The sequence below is a fragment of the Bison bison genome, unplaced genomic scaffold (assembly GCF_000754665.1).
Source record: "Bison bison bison isolate TAMUID 2011002044 unplaced genomic scaffold, Bison_UMD1.0 scf7180017864461, whole genome shotgun sequence".
NCBI lineage: Eukaryota > Metazoa > Chordata > Mammalia > Artiodactyla > Bovidae > Bison > Bison bison.
In genome coordinates, this window is record NW_011495023.1 from 3,111,796 (window position 1) to 3,130,967 (window position 19,172).

General features: G+C 37.9%; 1 protein-coding gene across 1 annotated transcript in view; it reads left to right on the top strand.

The window, feature by feature from the left end:
• The window catches only part of MALRD1 (MAM and LDL receptor class A domain containing 1), a 559,293-nt gene that overhangs the window by 58,541 nt on the left and 481,580 nt on the right, over window positions 1-19,172 (top strand). Inside the window, exons 11-12 of the mRNA XM_010859895.1 lie at window positions 7,554-7,700; window positions 14,127-14,224. Of these exons, the coding sequence (XP_010858197.1) occupies window positions 7,554-7,700; window positions 14,127-14,224 (245 nt within the window). The remainder of the gene's footprint in view (window positions 1-7,553; window positions 7,701-14,126; window positions 14,225-19,172) is intronic.

Consider the following 19,172-nt stretch of genomic DNA (forward strand, 5'->3'; position numbering starts at 1 on the left):
TGTGCCGCATCCTTCACCTCCAAAGATTTCCTTGTCCTTCCCTGCCCTCCCCCCTCCACTTTTTTGTAGCCAAAACACTTGACCCAAGATTTATCTTCCTAACCGGGAGGGGCCGCGCATACAAGTGCCCTGGAAGCCTAGGTGCTGGAGGGTACCTGCCGCTATCTGCAGGCAGCAGAGGCGAAGGGCATGGCGGGGAGAGGGGCAGCCGGCGGTACCTGAGGCTGCGCCCCCTCTCCCACTTCCTCCTCCGCTGCCTCCTGGTTTTTCTCTGGCTCAGGTCAGTTAAGGGCCACCGAGTGTTTCAACATTTCCCAGCAGCGGAAAGGTTCAGGGCCCACCTGCTGCAGGTGAACCCCTGCCTGGGTCTAGCAGCCTCCACGACTGGCCCTTGCAAGTGAACCCACGCCGCGATGTCTTGGTACAGCGTTCATTCGGATGGTGGAAGGGGCGCCGCAGGACCCAAGACCCGCCGCCCTAGTGATCATGGTCCTGGGGGCGAAGGCACTGGCCTCTTGGCCATCGCCGCAGGTCACCCAGGTCCGGGGCCTCCCCTTAGCAGGGCATCCCCGTGTGACAGCGCCCCGGGACCTGGGCACTCCTGTGGAGTCCTCACCTTCGCCGCGGCTCCTCCTTCCTGGAAGAGACCAGTCCAGCGGAGGTGGGGGTGCCGAAGGGAAAGGGGGGCCACCCCCTCTGACACTCCGGGGCAGGTGAGGTGTTGCCGGGAAAGGTGCCCAAACGGCAGTGGTCCCTGCGGGAGAACGTGGCCCAGGCCGCGGTGCCAGTGAGCCACGGAAGGTTCAGGGAGGGGCGCACCGGGGAGCCCCGAGCAGCCGCTGGAGGAGGGAAGCCCGGACGCTGTGACCGCTGTGACCGAGGGGAATCAGCCCCTGAGGAGAGGGGTGGTGGCCAAAGAACCCCGAGCAGCAGCGAGGAGCGCAGGCCTTTCCAGTTCTCAGAGCAGGAGCAGGACTGTAAGCCCTGCAAGGACGGGGAAGCGCCAGTGCGTGGTTTACTGCAAGCAGTTTTGTAGAACTTGTCCAAAGTCCTCTAACCCTTCCTAGTGGAGGATATCACCTGTCAAAGTTCCAGATAGCTTAGATGCTCTTGCCCAGTAAAACTTCGCCACTGTCCACTCTTAAAGGCTCAAGATTGGTGTTGGAGATGCACAGGCAAGTGCCTGTCCTCACAGCTGCTGCTGCTGCTAAGTCACTTCAGTCGTGTCTGACCCTGTGTGACCCCATAGATGTCCCCACAGCACTTTGAGCTTAAAATACATCGTTTACATGAACACGAAAGACGGTTCAGAGAACGGGTGCTTGTGGAGCAGACAAGTGAGCTTTTTTTCATGCTCCTTCTCCTTTCTGCCTCTCCCATTTTAAAATACTACGCTAAACGTTGTATTTTTTTTTTTTTACAAGTATTAAGTATTGCAAAACAACTGGCAAAGTGTATAATACAGTATTGTTGACTATAGACACTACTTTGCTTAACCAAAATTTGTATCAACTGAACAGCATATGATTTCCAGTGTTTTCCATACCTGATGCAAGTGGAATCATTATTCTAAGTGAAATAAGCCAGTCACAAAAAGACAAATACTGCACAGTTCCAAACTATAGATTCTTGATGGTTATTAGTATGATCCTGTATAAAACAGGGACATTTAAGAATAAAATACTCATGCCATATATTTTCTCCAACATTTCTAAAAAGATGTAACATATACCAGGTATACATTGGTATATGCATACATGGTCTAAAGGTATACATTGGCTAGCAGAACAACTAACAGATCAGATCAGATCAGATCAGATCAGTTGCTCAGTCATCTCCGACTCTTTGCGATCCCATGAATCACAGCACGCAGCACGCCAGGACTCCCTGTCCATCACCAACTCCCAGAGTTCACTCAGACTCACATCCATCGAGTCAGTGATGCCATCCAGCCGTCTCATCCTCTGTTGTCCCCTTCTCCTCCTGCCCCCAATCCCTCCCAGCATCAGTCTTTTCCAATGAGTCAACTCTTTGCATGAGGTGGCCAAAGTATTGGAGTTTCAGCTTCAACATCAGTCCTTCCAATGAACACTCAGGATTGATCTCCTTTAGGACGGACTGCTTGGATCCCTTTGAGTCCAAGGGACTCTCAACAGGCTTCTCCAACACCACAGTTCAAAAGCATCAATTCTTCGGCGCTCAGCCTTCTTCACAGTCCAACTCTCACATCCATACATGACCACAGGAAAAACCATAGCCTTGACTAGACGGACCTTTGTTGGCAAAGTAATGTCTCTGCTTTCAATATGCTATCTAGGTTGGTCATAACTTTCCTTCCAAGGAGTAAGTGTCTTTTAATTTCATGGCTGCAGTCACCATCTGTAGTGATTTTGGAGCCCCCCAAAATAAAGTCTGACACTGTTTCCACTGTTTCCCCATCTATTTCCCATGAACTGGTGGGACCGGATGCCATGATCTTTGTTTTCTGAATGTTGAACTTTAAGCCAACTTTTTCACTCTCCACTTTTCACTTTCATCAAGAGGCTTTTGAGTTTCTCTTCACTTTCTGCCATAAGGGTGGTGTCATCTGCATATCTGAGGTTATTGATATTTCTCCTGGCAATCTTGATTCCAGCTTGTGTTTCTTCCAGTCCAGCATTTCTCATGATGTACTCTGCATATAAGTTAAATAAACAGGGTGACAATATACAGCCTTGACGAACTCCTTTTCCTATTTGGAACCAGTCTGTTGTTCCATGTCCAGTTCTAACTGTTGCTTCCTGACCTGCATACAAATTTCTCAAGAGGCAGATCAGGTGGTCTGGTATTCCCATCTCTTTCAGAATTTTCCACAGTTGATTGTGATCCACACAGTCAAAGGCTTTGGCATAGTCAAATATACCTGATTTTCCAACATATGCTACAATGTGGCTAAATCTTGAAGACATTATGCTAAGTGAAATATGCAGGTCACAGCAGGACAAACATTGTATAATTCTACTTACCTAGAGGACTCAAAACAGGAAGCAGAATGGTGGTTGCCAGAGGTTGAAGGGAAGGGAAAAATGAGAATGTTTAATGGGTATGGAGTTTGGCTTTGGGATTATGGGAAAGTTCTGGAGACACATGATGGTGACAATGTACAACTGTGTAAAGGTGCTTAGTGCCACTCAACTGGACACTTAAAAATGGTCAAAAAGGTAAATTTTATAATAAGTGTGGTGGTGGTTTAGTCCCTAAGTTGTGTCTGGCTCTTGCAACCCCATGGACTATATAGCCCACCAGGCTCCTCTGTCCATGGGGTTCTCCAAGCAAGAATAATGGAGTGGGTTGCCATTTCTTTCTCCAGGGGAATCTTCCTGACCCAGGAATCAAACCTGGGTTTCTTGCATTGCAGACAGATTCTTTACCAACTGAACTACAAAGGAAACCCATATATTTTACCACAATAAAATGTTGAAAAAATATATATATATAGTTCATGCAGAAAGACTGTGTGTGAACAAGGACAGAAGGATGGACAGATCAGTGTTTAAATTAGAGCAGTTTGGAAAATTCCATGGGAAAACTCTTTTAATTGAATGAAAAAATAGGGATGTTTTAGAGCATTTAAAATGCAAATAGAAATTGTGACACTTCAAAGAAGAAGGTACAATATTCAAGTGAAAGAAACTTAAACCAAGAATCCGGTGCAAGATGTTTAATTTTCAATATGATACTGTGCCTGAATGCTTTCCATATTTTGAAGAAAAATGTTGAATACTAAAATACCTCCTGAGGGTAAGGGATATATATGTACACTTAGTGGAGAAAAGATCTTGTGGGTTCTCAATAAATAAAATATTTTTGTTAGTATAATCATATTAAAACCTAGTGTCTGCTTAATGAATGTATAATTCCCACACAGACTTCTTTTCTTATACAATAGAGAACTGACTGACTGACTTCTGAACCGGGGAGTTCATAAATATTTTAATTTTCATGATCCAGAATTTTCCTCAGCTGCCACAATAAAATTCTTTTTCTCTTGCCAGTATGCTTCAGTGGTTAAACATGCAAGAGAAAGCTTTGTCATAATTTAAAAATATTACTCTAACTGATGAACTCAATGAAATTTCACTGAAATTATAAACTGTGGCATATCTCATCCTCTGATTAGAGATGGCTATATGTATTCTGCAGTCACAGAAATTTAAGTAAAAGCAACCAGATAATCCAAATCACTACTTGTCATGAATACAGTTTGTGTATAATATGAATAGGTACATTTTTAGATTTTATAAATATTTAACATTTAACACATGTGGTATCATAAGGCATTTATTAACTGCCTGCATGTGTTTGTCCCACCTGGTTTTACTTCAGATAATAACTTTATCTTAAATGTTTGGAATTATGTAGGGGAAATATTAAACTCCAGTACTTTGGCCACCTCGTGCGAAGAGTTGACTCATTGGAAAAGACTCTGATGCTGGGAGGGATTGGGGGCAGGAGGAGAAGAGGACGACAGAGGATGAGATGTCTGGATGGCATCACTGACTCGATGGACATGAGTCTGAGTGAACTCTGGGAGTTGGTGATGGACAGGGAGGCCTGGCGTGCTGCGGTTCATGGGGTCGCAAAGAGTCGGACACGACTGAGCGACTGATCTGGTCTGATCTGAGAGGAAATATTAACGGAAGAACTTCAGCTTTGGTGACTGGAATTTGACTTATATTTTATAGTGCAGTTAAGTTCTGGAATATTTAGCTTTAAGAAAGTCCTTTGACATGTACTGGAGTGAATGTCATTGGTTTAAAAAAAAAAAACAGCTGAGCAGTTCACTAAGATCTCTATAGAAATGATTGCATCATTTTATAGAGGTGATTGCTTCCCTGGTATCTCAGCTGGTAAAGAATCCGCCTGTGATGCAAAAGACTCCAGTTCGATTCCTGGGTTGGGAAGATGCCCTGAAGAAAGGATAGGCTGCCCACTCCAGTATTCTGGCCTGGAGAATAGTCCATGGCAAGGAGTCAGACATGACTGAGCGACTTTCACTTTCACTTTGCATCATTTTGCTTTCATATATCTTTATGGTGATGGGTTTTAAAAATTAATTTTCATTTTTCAAAAGACAGTGTTTTGGGTTTTGTGGAAAGTGCAATGATTGGCATTTTAACTGATAAAACATCCAGATAATGAAAGAAACGGTTAAAACTTTTCTTCTAAAGCTGAATTTCAACATGAATACAATCTATTTTGTCTTAAAATCTTTACGGGTTTTGTAGTTGAGTGATGCAGGCACAGATGTGAAACATCTGTGGAAGAGCTGGTGATGATTGGGTCATTTTGTACTTTCCATTTCCAGTCAGTGGTATAGCCATTTCATACCATTGCGTCTAACAGTGATTGTTCTCTGCATGGTCTTGCTTGCTTCCTTTGTGTATTAACCTGTAATTTGTTGCTCCAATAGGGCTATATTGAATATATTGCCCAAACAGGGCACTTGAGAGGAAAGAGGAGAGATATTAATTATTCTCCTTGGACATGGGTATAAACTGGAACATTTCTGGGCCAACCCAGATGGGGGTGCTTGTGGTTGAGGGAGGAGGGATTCCTTGACCAAGTTCACAGTGAAGAATTGGGAACTTGTTAACACATTTTGGAGGTCAAGTATATATTTAAACCTTGTCTATTTGTATATTCTTCTGACTGAGAAGAGCTGGGAGGTGGCTTAGCAGGTGGTGAAGTTCACAGAAGACCAAAGAACTAGATCAGAAGATTTTCTGGATGCTGGGGGAGACAGTCACAGTTAGGTCATAAGTTCTTAACACTGTCAAAAAACCGAAGAGGCTCTGCTTGGAGCAATAACTGGCTATCAATAGCAGTATTCCAGCAACACTGTAACCAGAGCTGAGAAAAGAAAAACATCCAGAAGCAATAGATTTCCAGTTATGTACTATGTGGGTGAACAGCATTTCCTTGTCATGTTGATTCACCATTAGGTTATGAGCAACATTTTCCCATTATTATATGGTAGTTAATTTGCTTGTTTTTATTTTTGGAGAATACATTTAAGGGGAAATAATATTTGCTTGTAGAGAAAAATCTTTTGTTACATATCCATTATATGACTATCTAAAGAAGCATAGCTCTAAGAACTAAACATTGAATATACATGGAGAGTAAATTTGTGGCCTTATTTGCAAAGCATCCTTTAGTGTTCTAAGAGCTGACATATTAGTGATAAAATATCTGGTCGTGACCCAGGCGTCCATTTTTATAGAAATTTGAATATTCTTTGATTATTAAGATATAGTGAACTTATTCAATATACTGGTAAAATTGGTCACATTTTAAAAAATTGAACAAAACCATTAAGAGCAAGCAGTGATGCAGTCGTTTAAATTTTGAGGCAAAGTCCCTGGTGTAGGGAGGCTTCAAAGTATAACCTTTGGTATCAGACAACTCAGTCTGGATATTCCATTTACTAAAATGTATCATAGGCAAGTTACTTAGCACTAACGTTTCCAAAAGATAATTATACTTGCTTTGTAGGGTGTTTGTGAACACAGATGGTAATATATGCAAAATACTTGGCACATACTTGGAGCTCAGTGGGAATACATCTATTCCTATTTTATTAAAGATCATAGAATTGTGATAAGGGGGAGCTGTCAAAACTTTAGGTGTTTTCTGACCAAGACCAAGAATTATTTTATCCTTCTTTTAGTTATGAAAATGCCTCTGCATAAAGAGGAATACTTGCAAATATGTTTTAAATTAATTTCATGGATTTATCCACCAAACTACTAATATAGGCTGATACAATAATTCTTATTTTAGGATAAGGAAACTTTATAATTTCTTGAAAGCACAAATCAAGTTGTTAGAATTTCTAGTGTACTACCCAGTCCACTGAAACTTGCTGTTTTCTTCCCTCACAAATTTGGTGACAAAGCTATGATTAGTGTTTAGGCCGCTTACTCTAAATCCTGACTTTCTCTAGAACTCGTTATCTTGTGATAAATGTAGGAACTTAAGTATTTTTCAACTTTGTAGTTGTGTATTAAGAGAAAGGAAAAAAGTGAAGTTCAAAAATATCTAATTTACCTGCAATCCAAAGTGGGCTGGGGATTTTTTTCTTTTCTTTTTTTTTTTTTTAGAGAAACTGTTAAACTAACATAATAGATTGAATTCTAAGGTGCTGACCTCAGGCTCTTCAGGTGTCCAGAATTAATTTAAATTCCATCCTTTTAACCATCCCAGCAGGTGAATCTTTTTCATCTTGGCAGTTGAACTGGTTACTCTGAAAAGCTGCAGAGTTTTACCTTGTGTTATTAAATGCAATAGAGATGGCCAACCAGGAAGAAATGTGCCAGGTGTAGATAGAAGAGTAGAAGGACGCTGCCTCACGCAGCACAACTTTGTGAGGTTGGAAAAAGCAAAACGACTCTGATGATCAGAAGACATTGATGGTTCTGACCACCTAAGTTGATGGGCTATGCTAGAGTCAGTGTTTCCCTGCTTGCTCCCCCTTTATTCTCTTTTGTTTTCCTTTCTGTCCATAACAGCCAGTCATCTCAGGTGTGACTTTGAGTCTGGTTTCTGCGGCTGGGAGCCATTTCTCACAGAAGATTCACACTGGGAATTCATGAAAGGGTTGCCCAGTGCAGACCACCATCTTCCTGATGCTGAGCACCCAACAAACACAAATCATGGTAGGATATTTTCCTCTTTTCTTTAAAAAAAAATTTTTTTTCCCCCTGTTTTGGAAGGATGATTCTGTGCATTTTCATTTCCCACTGTAGACTGTATAAGTGGAACTCTGGTTTGTCTTGCTTTCATTTCTTCTAATCAACTTCATAATTTGTGGTTGAGTTTCCTGAAAGGAGCATTAATTTAATAACAAAACGTTTTGTTACACCTTTTAAAAGGTGGGATTGAAGGCATGAAGAGGGGAAAAGTCTTCTGATAATTTTCTCTCGTCATGAATCATGTACAGTAGGCTTGCCTTCTTTTTGGAACAATCCAAGTTTTGCAAAACAGAATAGTTTAATCCTTTTTCTAGGAAAAGAGAACAGAGATTTAGCACTAGCTCGAAAATAAATTGCAAATACTCTAATACAACTTAATCACCCTTAAAGCTTCTTTGTAACAGTCTTACTTTTCCCCCCGTATATCCTTTTATTTTAACCAGCAGTACATTTTTTACATATCCCCTTCAAATAGAGCAACCATAACTATATACAGCATTCCACTGAAGGGTTGTAAAACTCCAGGGAAAATAGAAGGGTTTTGTTCTGTTTTTGTTTTGTTTGATGAATTGCAAAGGTACATTAGTTTCATATAACTTTATAATAACACAACTCTGCCATAGATCCTCTTTAAGCTTGCATAACCTCCACTAGATATTATATCTCTTTCTCCTTTGAGATTTCCAAAGAAGTACACCAAAACTAATAGAGTTGACTGTGTTTTTAGCCATTGGAAATTGGGGTTAGTGGGGAAGGATGTTAGAGGGCAGAGAGGGAGCCTGGCTATTCATCCCATCTGTTGTCTATAAACTCAGCTTATTATTTAACAGTAGATTAAGATCTTAATTTCTGCTCATGTGCCAGTGGGTCTTATTTTTCCCTTCAGATTCTGTAGCAGATTGGATTAAATTTACAGTTTAAAATAGGAAGGAGACTATTAATTATTGAAACTACATTTATTACTAGTACATTTCCTCAAAGTTTATATGTTTTCTTAAACCAATTGAGTACATACCATATATTAGACCTGGGTGTATACCAGTGGAAAGATATTTGAGTTGTTCCTACATTTTGGTGATTATGAGCATATAATTTAGACATAAATTTTCATTAGAGTTGAGCACTCTGTCCAATTCCTATGTATAATTAATGTTTCCACTCTGATTAGTAAAAAGACCCTACTGCTTCTGGCCCTTTATGATCTTGGGGCAGTGTTTCAGCTGCTCCTTTTAGAAGGTTTTCCTCCAGCCTCAGGTGGTTACCTTATGCCCACGCCCTGGTCAGTACTCAGGTGGAGAGTTGGAGGGAACTCTCTGGAGATCTCCGGAGTTCGCTCTCTTTGCAGCTCTCCTTTTCCTGGAACTCTGCTTCATGAACTTTGGCCACTTGTGTTTCCCCAAACTGCAGTCTTTTCAACTTGAGAAGACCACCACACTGCTGGCCTCCGCCTCCCTGATTGGCAGTTGAGAACTGGGTTTAGGTAGCAAGCTGGGAAAATGGTGTCGCTTCGTTCGTTTGTTTCCTCTCTCAGAGATCATTGTGATTCTATATTCCCATTGTCCTACATTTGAAAACCATTATATAATATAAATTGTTTTGATTTCTTTGCTAGGGTAAGATAGAAGACTAAATCTGATGCCTGATATTCAACCTTGCCTTAAAACAGAAAAAAGCCTAATTCCTTTTGTTAATTTGCTTAATTTCTTTGGTCTGGGTATGCTGTAATATATCTAGCCATCCTCTTATTGCATAACAATATTATGACAATGCTGCAAAATCTATACTGGTATGCATTTTCTTATATGGGGATCTTTAATTCTATGTAGTAAATAACTAACAGTGATACTCCTATTTTTTACAGAAATGTACTTTCTCTCAAAATTGTAATACTTAAAATTCTAGCAGCAAAAGGAGTACTGTTTTCTATTTGTCTACCATCAATAGACATGCTATTCTCTTAATTAAAAAAAAAACTTACGTGTAAAAAATGATTTCTCATTTCATCACTTCCCTGGTGGCTCAGAGGTTAAAGCATCTGCCTGCAATGAGGGAGACCTGGGTTCGATCCCTGGGTTGGGAAGATCCCCTGGAGCAGGAAATGGCTACCCACTCCAGTATTCTTGCCTATAAAATCCCATGGACAGAGGAGCCTGGTGGGCTACAGTCCACGGGGTAGCAAAGAGTCGGATACAACTGAGCGACTTCACTAAGCTTTATATAAATGGAAATATATAACCTTGATTTGTATTTCATGGAAAGATGATCTTTTTCAAATGTTTCTAATTTTTTCCATTTATTTAGATCTTTAATTTCTCTATATTTGAAGCTTCAGTGTATAAATTTTAAAAAGATTTTGCTAATATTTCCTTAGGTTTTTAAAAACTTTTGCAGCTATTGTAAATGTCACATTTTAAAAACTTAATTTTTGGAGTTGTTCCTGTATATATAAATGTAGTTATATTTTAAAATATTGACCTTGTATTCAATGACCTTGCTTATTTTAAAATTATAGTTAAGAATTTATAAATTATGGGCTCATAATTATTTTGTCTTCAAAGATTGACAATTTTATTTCCTTCTTTCTAAATCTTAAACTCTCTATTTTCAGTTTTATTGCTCTGACAAGGACCTCTGGAAAAATGTTGGCTAGAGATGGTGATAGCTGCTGTACTTGTCTTATTCCTGTTGAGGGGAAAAATTGTCAGTAATTCAGCCTTGAATACTATAGTTACTAAAAGGTTGTTTTGTATTAGATAAAGATGTTCCTATTTGTAGTGTTAAAGTTTATGTATATGTGTGTGTGTGTGTTGGGGGGAGCCTGGGGTCTTATGATTGTATTTTATGATGAAGTATTTTTGGATATACTTCCAAAAATATATCTCTGGATTTATTTTCTTACAAGCCTGCCCCACAGAATGCTCTGAGTTAAGAGACCTATGGAATTATAGCATACCAGAGTGACTGTTCCTGTTTCTTTGGTATTTATTTAATAAATAATTAAAATAATAATTATTTTGTCTCTGAAGATATTTTTAATATAAATATAATTAATAAATATTCAAAATATTTATTTTGAATTAAAAATATTCAAAATATTTTGTCTTCAAAGATATTTTAAATATAAATAATAAACATTCAAATATAAATATAAATATTTGGATTTAATGATTTATTAATTATTTAATCTGTTAAAACTGGGTTTATGATTTTCAGAACATATTGTGATAATCATCATTGTGATATTATCTTTTTTGTTTATAATAAAATAATGATTTTTTCAAACATTAAACCACCCTTGTATTCCTGACGCAAACTTCTTTTGACTGGTTTTATTTATGATTTCTTCCTGCATAATGGTATATTTGTGATATTTTTACCTAAATTCATTATAAGGTATTTTCTAATGTTCTCACAGCATCTAAGGAATCCTTTTTGGGCCATATTGCATTACAAGGGGTGCATCCTTTGCAAAAGGTGAGGTTGAGGCTGGCCTGGACAGTGTAGCCTGGGGAGGCTGACCCCTCCATTCTTTATTTTTATACTGTGCTGGTCAGCTAGCCCCTCTGGTGTTACAGGAGTTTTACAAGAACAGTTTTACGATGAACAGTTAAGATAAACAGAAACAGTCTCTTTGGTATGCTATAATTCCATAGGTCTCTTAATTCAGAGCATTCTGTGGTCCAGGCCTGTAAGAAAATAAATCCAGAGATATATTTCTGGAAGTATATGGGCCTGGGGTCAGAGTTCATTCTCTTTAGGGTCTACCTGCATATATAAATTTTAAGTCAATACTGTCTGTTTTTCAAGCATTTGGTTAAAATGTTCTCTAGATGGCATTTAGCTTCCACATCAGTTTTCACTAATGTAATATTTTCATAATATTATCTTTTCGTCTAAAACATGTTATCTCTTTTCACTTAATCAGAAGTCTTATAGTTTTTCATGGAGTTTTATGATGTTCTTCATACAAGTCCTGTCCTTTTCTTGTTAAATTTATTCCTACATATCTTGTATCATCATTGTTAATTGTGAGTAGAATATTTCTTATCATTCTATATTCAGGGTCTTATTGCTAAAATAAATTAAAAAACTTAGAAGTATTTCTCTGAATTTACCTTGCTAAATTCTCTTATTGATACCTGTCTTTATTAAAAGAGAATTTGTTGGGGTGTCTGATTTTACAATTACATTATTGGCAATACTGGAACTCTATCTCTACTTTTCTGTTGTATTTACTAGAAATTTTATTTTCTTGACTTGCACATTTGCTAGACCTATGAGATAATATTAGTCTAAGATAAGTAATATTATCATATTATATCATATCATAATATTTCCTCTAATTAGTAATAGTGACAGAATTTTCTAGGTAGTTTCTCATTATAATTAAAATAATTTTGTTGTTGGCCATTGAAGACATTATTTATTTTGAGGTAGATCATTAATCTTTATTGTTTCTTTTTAACATTTTATTGAGGTTATTGGGAATGAATGACTATTTTTCACAGTCTTTTCAATATTTGTTTATAAGGGTTTCCTGGTGGCTCAGACGGTAAAGACTCTGTCTGCAATGCAGGAGACCCGGGTTTGATCCCTGAGTCAGGAAGATCCCCTGGAGAAGGAAATGGCAACCCAGTCCAGTATTCTTGCCTGGAAAATCCCATGGATGGAGGAGTCTGGCCAACTACAGTCCATGGGTCGCAAAGAGTCATACACGACTGAGCGATTTCACTTTTGCTTTCACTCTATATGACTCTATTATTTTACTCTTTAATTTGATCTTATTGACTATGTTGATAAGACTGTTAAACCAAACTTCTATTCTTGGAAAGCTCATTGGTCGGGGCACAGCATTTTTTTTTAAGAATTGCAAATGCAATTGATACATTTTAATTAGAGTTTTGTATCTATGATCATGAGTGATATTGATCTATAGTTTAATTCTCTTTTCATCATTTTTAACATTAGAGATATCTGGCACCATAAAATGAGTCAAGGAACTGTTCATATTTTCCTAAAACCTGTGATATATGAAAGTAATGTGCAAATATTTGTTCTTTAAAAATAAAATAAATGGTGGGGCCATACACCCTGGTAGATTGTTTTCCTATCACTTTTCCAGTTAATTTTGTGGGATAATCAACTTGTTCAAACCTTTTGCTTCTTTTAGATTTTGGAGTTTTAGTGTTTATGTGTTTCATCCTTCATTAACTGCTTGTTCGAAATTGTCCATATTGTTTTAAATGACCAGAGGAGTAAGATCTTTGAATATTGTTAATGTTTAGAACTTTTATTAGTCTTTTGGCAATATTCAGTTGATTTTTACTTGAACCTGAAGATTTTTGAGCTGGAATAATTTTTCAAAGTCATCTTTTCCTACTCTTTTATAGGTGAAATAGAGAATTTAATGAACTCATATACTCTTTCTATTACTCTTAGTCTGGAGTTGGGAACAGTGGGCATTATCCTTCCCAATTGGGTTTGGATTTAAAGCCCATAGAAACTGGGTTCTGTTTTTCTCACTCAGAGACTGCACTGCTGACTTGCAGCCGTGGTAGTTTGGTTAAACATGTGGTGGTACCTGTAACACATTTAATTATGAAATCCTTTTCATTCTGTGCAATCAGCGTTGATCTGGCTAAGAAAATTCCCTTCTGAATGTGTTTTATTTCATCAAAATAGTTGTTTTTACTATTTTGTGATTATCAAAGGGCAGAATCAGACCTTGACATTGTGCAGCATAGACTACCTTGTAAATTTTCATTAGTCAAGGAAGCTACCCTGACCACTCTTCTGAATGTGTGATCTTTCCAGCTGCTTAGAGATGTTATCCCCGTTGTACATTTGCCATTAGCACTTCCATTGTAGTTAAAATCTAAAAGCAGTTATTTTGTTAACACTCAGATTACATCTTTAATTAAGCTTTCATTCCCACCAGCACAGACAACAATGACAAACATGTAAGCCCCAGGAGAAACCAAGCTCATTCTATAGGCTCTCATCTTTCAGTACATCCAGAAGAAATTTACAAGTAAAGATCTCCTAGGAATTTTCTAAAGGCATGCTGAATGTCTAATTGTAAATTTAGAAGCTTCGTTTAATTTAATTTCAAACCGTGACTTGAGTTAAGCCAATAAAACATGTTCATTGAGAGAATTTAGATCAAGAGCTTATTTTTCATCAATGAGATTTTATTTCAAATATTTAGTGTTATCCATATGACAGCAATTCATGGTTATCTCTGGAATTTAATGGTAAAGAAGTAAAAACGTAATTTTCTTTATCTGATTGACAGTTGAATGTGTGCACGGTTGAGCTATTAGAGCAAAGAACCGCCAAATGTACAAGAGAAGAACTTTTATCCACATGACTTTATGTTTGTTTTTGCAGGATCATTTATTTATTTTGGGGCACATCAACCACCTGCAGTGGCCAAGCTTGGAAGTCCTGTTCTTACAAAATCAGTCACTGCCTCTACCCCATGTCAGGTAACCAATTACTGGAATTTTCATTGGCCAGTCTGTGGTTATAAACTGTTAGGCTTGGGTTACTCCAGCTAGTAAATGCCTCCTATGTTTTACTACTATTTTCATGATGTATTGAGAGATCTGTGTGAGCTATTTCAACAGGAAATGTCATGTCATTCCAAAAGACATTTACAGCGTATAACTTGCACCCTTTGTTCGGGGGGCCTATTCAAAAATATTTCTATCATTTTGTATTCTTTCCATGTAGTTCTTTCAATAATTTAAAGCTGTGGATACATGTTGCCCCAACTGCTTGTTATTTTGGCCAGAAATGTTGCTAATAATTGAGGAAAATAAAAGCAGTTTAACAAATTCTGTTGAAAACAAGATGAAAGGGTGAATAAATGAAGACAAATCTGTGCAGGAAAAATAAATATATTTCCAGAATTTTATTTTTTCAGTTAGTCTTTCTGGTGCCACTAAACACAGACCAAGCGGTAAAACACTCAGTTCATTCCCACAGCATAACAGAGAAGAAGGCGAGGGAACTTTGGAGTCAGATGAACCTGGTTCCAATTTCACTTCTGCCACAGATGATATGCTCTGAGACTCAGTGTCCACACTGGAAGCATAGTGTTAGTACACCTACTTCACATGGTTGTGAGAACTCAAATGTGATTAAATAAAGGATCTGGGAAAGTATTTGGGACATAGTAGGTGTTCAATAAACATAATCCTTCCATTTTTCCATAACACTAATGTTTCCATTAGAAGTTTTTATCCTTTTGAGAGTTCTAACATGTCTCTGAGCCTGTAGATTTCAGCTTTCTTTTTCTCCCTTTACTTATCAGAAAATAATGAAGGAATCAGTAGTCCCACACACTAAATTCATTGCCTGGAAATGCAGGGTTACAGAATTAATTCAGGCATTCCTGGTGATAAATTACAGATCATTCAGAGGTGTAAATTTAATTATACTTTCAGCATGGTATAAGCCTGACTGAGAGTGCCTGCAACTCTTAATAGATTGTCCTACTCTTTTTATTTTTTCCTTTGTTTTTTTGTTGTCCATATCTTTGTGAGAATTTGGATTAAAACAATGGCCTGAACTCCACCTCCATCTCACCCACTTGGACTCTAGACTCTCCCACCTTTGGTTTATTTTAATTAAATCTGATGTGATAGATATAGATTTTTTTGGAGAACTTGTGAAACATTTACTTGCTCTTTAAAAGCACTTTACAGACTTACTGAACTTTAACTCAAGATCACATACCAAAGTAATGCAACTGCTGTTGTTAAATTCATTAAAGACTGGATAAAAAGGAATGGAATGTATTAATTCTGTCTCTTTTACAGAAGTATGGAAACTAAAATTAAGAACTTATTAGAAATTCTGAGACTCATTAAGAAATCATACAGCTCTCTTCTTTTTCAAGATGATTTGCATTTCCTGTTGTGTGTGGGTAGCCATTAATTTGTGGTCATTGGGATTGACCCACAATTTATGATTCTTTCCACTTGGGGACATTTTTCTTTATTGTGGCTTAAATTTGGAGCTTACCTATGGGAGCTATTGGGGTGGAGCCTCAGTAAAAGCAATGAGCAATTTAGATGCTTTGTTGTTTGTCTCTCCACCTTTGTTCTCAGATACTAATTTAGGGGCTTGCCTTGATTTGTGGAAAAATAAGAGGTTACAGAGGAAGACTGCCAGAGGAAGTCTTTGTTCCCTTTTAACTGCATCTGCTTGAATGTTAGGAATATTTGAGTTAGAAGGGTGGATATTTGGGTTACTTCATAGTACTTTCCAGCTTAGAATTATTATTTAATTGTTATAGGTTATTCATAGTCTGAGATGGGCATAGCCAAAGAGAGATCCCATAGGAGTATTTTAAGAATATACTATTACTTTTTTAGAAGTCTGTGGTAATGTGTGTTTCTTTCTTTCATGAAAGTTACAAAATAAGCTAACAGAACAAATTCTTATCTTCCTCAGTAACCAGAAAATGCAGCTGATCTTCCTAATTGGAACCTATTGATCATAGCTGTATTCATGGAATAGCAAATGTTCTTTGTAATAAAATAATAAAGAGAGGCAGTGAGATAACCAAAGTGAGGAACTTTGATATGATTAAAGCTTTCATCTTATGAAATTATATGATTTTTTCTCTACATAATCATATCAGGCTAATACAGCTAAGAATATATTTTTGAAAGGACTTTATGAAAGGAATATGAAGCTTTCTTTTGAAACTTTTTCTAACAGACTTTTAGGGTCATTTTGCATGAATTACCTTGTACTTTATGTGTAGACTACACATGCCATCGACATACAGAATTGGTCCTGCAACTATGCAGTATTCATGGTGTGGACTTTTATTTAAAAGCTTCAAAAACTCCTTTAGTCACTGGTGGAAATTTGGCATTTTTCCTTAGAATAGCCAGGAGATAGGACACACAGAACATGTGGAAGCCAGAAGCTAGTATTTCTTATTGCTGTTGAAATACTGTTACTGTTTTTAATAAATCAGGAAATATAGAATATGAAAGAGGTTTGTGAGAATATTAATATTTTCTGAGCTCTCATATTTGAGTTACTGTTTGAAAGACCAAATATCTCACTTCACAATTAAATACAGCAGGACTGATAACATGAAGCTTTTGCTTTCAATGCTATTAACAGTTTATCTGTTTGACTTTTGTTCTAAATTCCCCAACACATACTTGCTATTCTAATAGTCTTTAATTTAAAAATTCTTAAAATTAAAAAAAAAGTCAATGGGTATATCAGGAAAAAGATTGATGAAACAAAAGATAGACTGGTTCCAAAAATAAAGTTTGAGGGCCAGGCTACATGTTTGAATTGAAGTATCCCAGCAGCTAGTACAGAGAGACATGTGAGTTGTCATTTGGCTCAGGTTCAAGGAATTAAAAAACAAAAGAAAAATAATTCTTCTGAGACTCCTGAGTGCATACATACAAGTGTACATGTTCTTTCTCTGACTCAGTGCACACCTGTTACTTCCATACTCCATGTGGATATTAAAGGGACAATAGAAACACATTTGTCATAATATAGAAAATATTTGCCAAAATATAGAATTTAGTGAAGGATACTAATAGCAGTTCAGTGTTAAATGCTTCACAGCATGATAAAAAATATAATATATGTAATACCAGAGTGGGTAGCCATTACCTTCTCCAGAGGATCTTCCTGACCCAGGGATCAAGCCCAGGTCTCCTGCATTCCAGACAGATTCTTTACCATCTGAGCCACCAGGGAAGCCCAATATATAATATTATCTGTAATTATGTGTAATGTATAAAGTAACAACACATACATTAAACATATATAAGATATATAACATTTAACAATATAAAATGTAACAGTGATAACCCACTTGTAGCAACTCTCTCAATGAGTTTTAAGAGGCCATGTTTTATCATGTTCCCCTACTAGAGTGATAAAGTCTTATCAGAGAGAAATTTAGGAAATTTGCGGTGGGACTTGAAATGGTGCAATCATGATTTGTTCTGTTTTCTTTACTCCAAGGATAGGATTAGATCATGTTAGAGATCCTGGGCTTCCCAGTGGCGCTGGTGATAAAAAACCCACCTGCCAGTGCAGGTTAGATGTAGAAGACTGGGGTTTGTTCCCTGGGTCGAACTAGAGTGGGTTTCGATGTATTCTTGCCTGAAGAGTCCCATGGACAGAGGAGCCTGGCAGGCTGCAGCCCTGCGGGGCACACAGAATTGGACACAGCTGAAGCGACTTTGCATGCATGCATACATGTTAGATATTCTAGAGGAAACAATGGATTTTGGGGAAAAGTTGAGCAGATATTCTTTCTTATTGGACATGGTTAAAACACACCCAGATTAATCATTTAGATGAGAAAAGACTATATTTTATTGAAGACTTCAAACTTCCGCTTAAGCTCATTCAGATAAAAAAGTCGGTCAAAAGCATCATTATGACTAGTAGTCATAAGAATCACTATAGTAGTAGTAGTGTTAGTCACTTAGTCATGTATGACTCTTTGTGACTCTATGGACAGTAGCCCACCAGGCTCCTCTGTCCATGAGATTCTCCAGGCAAGAATACTGAAGTGGGTTGCTATGTTCTTCTCCAGGGGATCTTCCCAACCCAGGGATTGAACCCAGGTCTCTGTGCATTGCCTGCGATACAAGAGACCTGGGTTCAATCCCCGGGTCAGGAAGATCCCCTGGAGAAGGGCATGGCAACCCATTCCAGATTTCTTGTACTCCAGTATTCTGGTAATGTTAAAGGGGGATGTATGAGAGAGACAGATGAATGCTCCCTCTCTACTACATGAACTTATTCCCAGCTGAGTTTTGAGGAGTTACAGATATCTTGTTTCTTTCTCTTTTTTTGGTGTATGCATGTTTTATTTTTTTGTCTTATTCTGGATCTTGAAGCTACAACAGGTGTTGGAAACACCAGACAGGGGTCGATGTTTGTGGCCGAGAAAACAAAGCTAACTGCGCATTTGGAGAAAATGAGAAAAGACATGAAGATTTGACCAATAAGCTCCCTCATAGGGAAGCAAAAGGAGTCAAGAGCATAAGAAAGTTGAGGAAAAAAGCAGAAAATCTAAAGAGTAGAGTTCTGATTGGAGACAAACCCAAATCAGATGAAATAGCAAAGAGAAATAAAGAAGACATTATTTTGAGCTTCTAAATAATGTCCTGTTATATCTGTTGCTGCTGCTGCTGCTAAGTCGCTTCAGTCATGTCCGACTCTGTGTGACCCCATAGACAGCAGCCCACCAGACTCCCCCGTCCCTGGGATTCTCCAGGCAAGAACACACTGGAGTGGGTTGCCATTTCCTTCTCCAAGGTATGGGAGTTGGTGATGGACAGGAAGGCCTGGTGTGCTGCGATTCATGGGGTCGCAAAGAGTCGGACATGACTGAGCGACTGAACTGAACTGAATATGTATTACAGT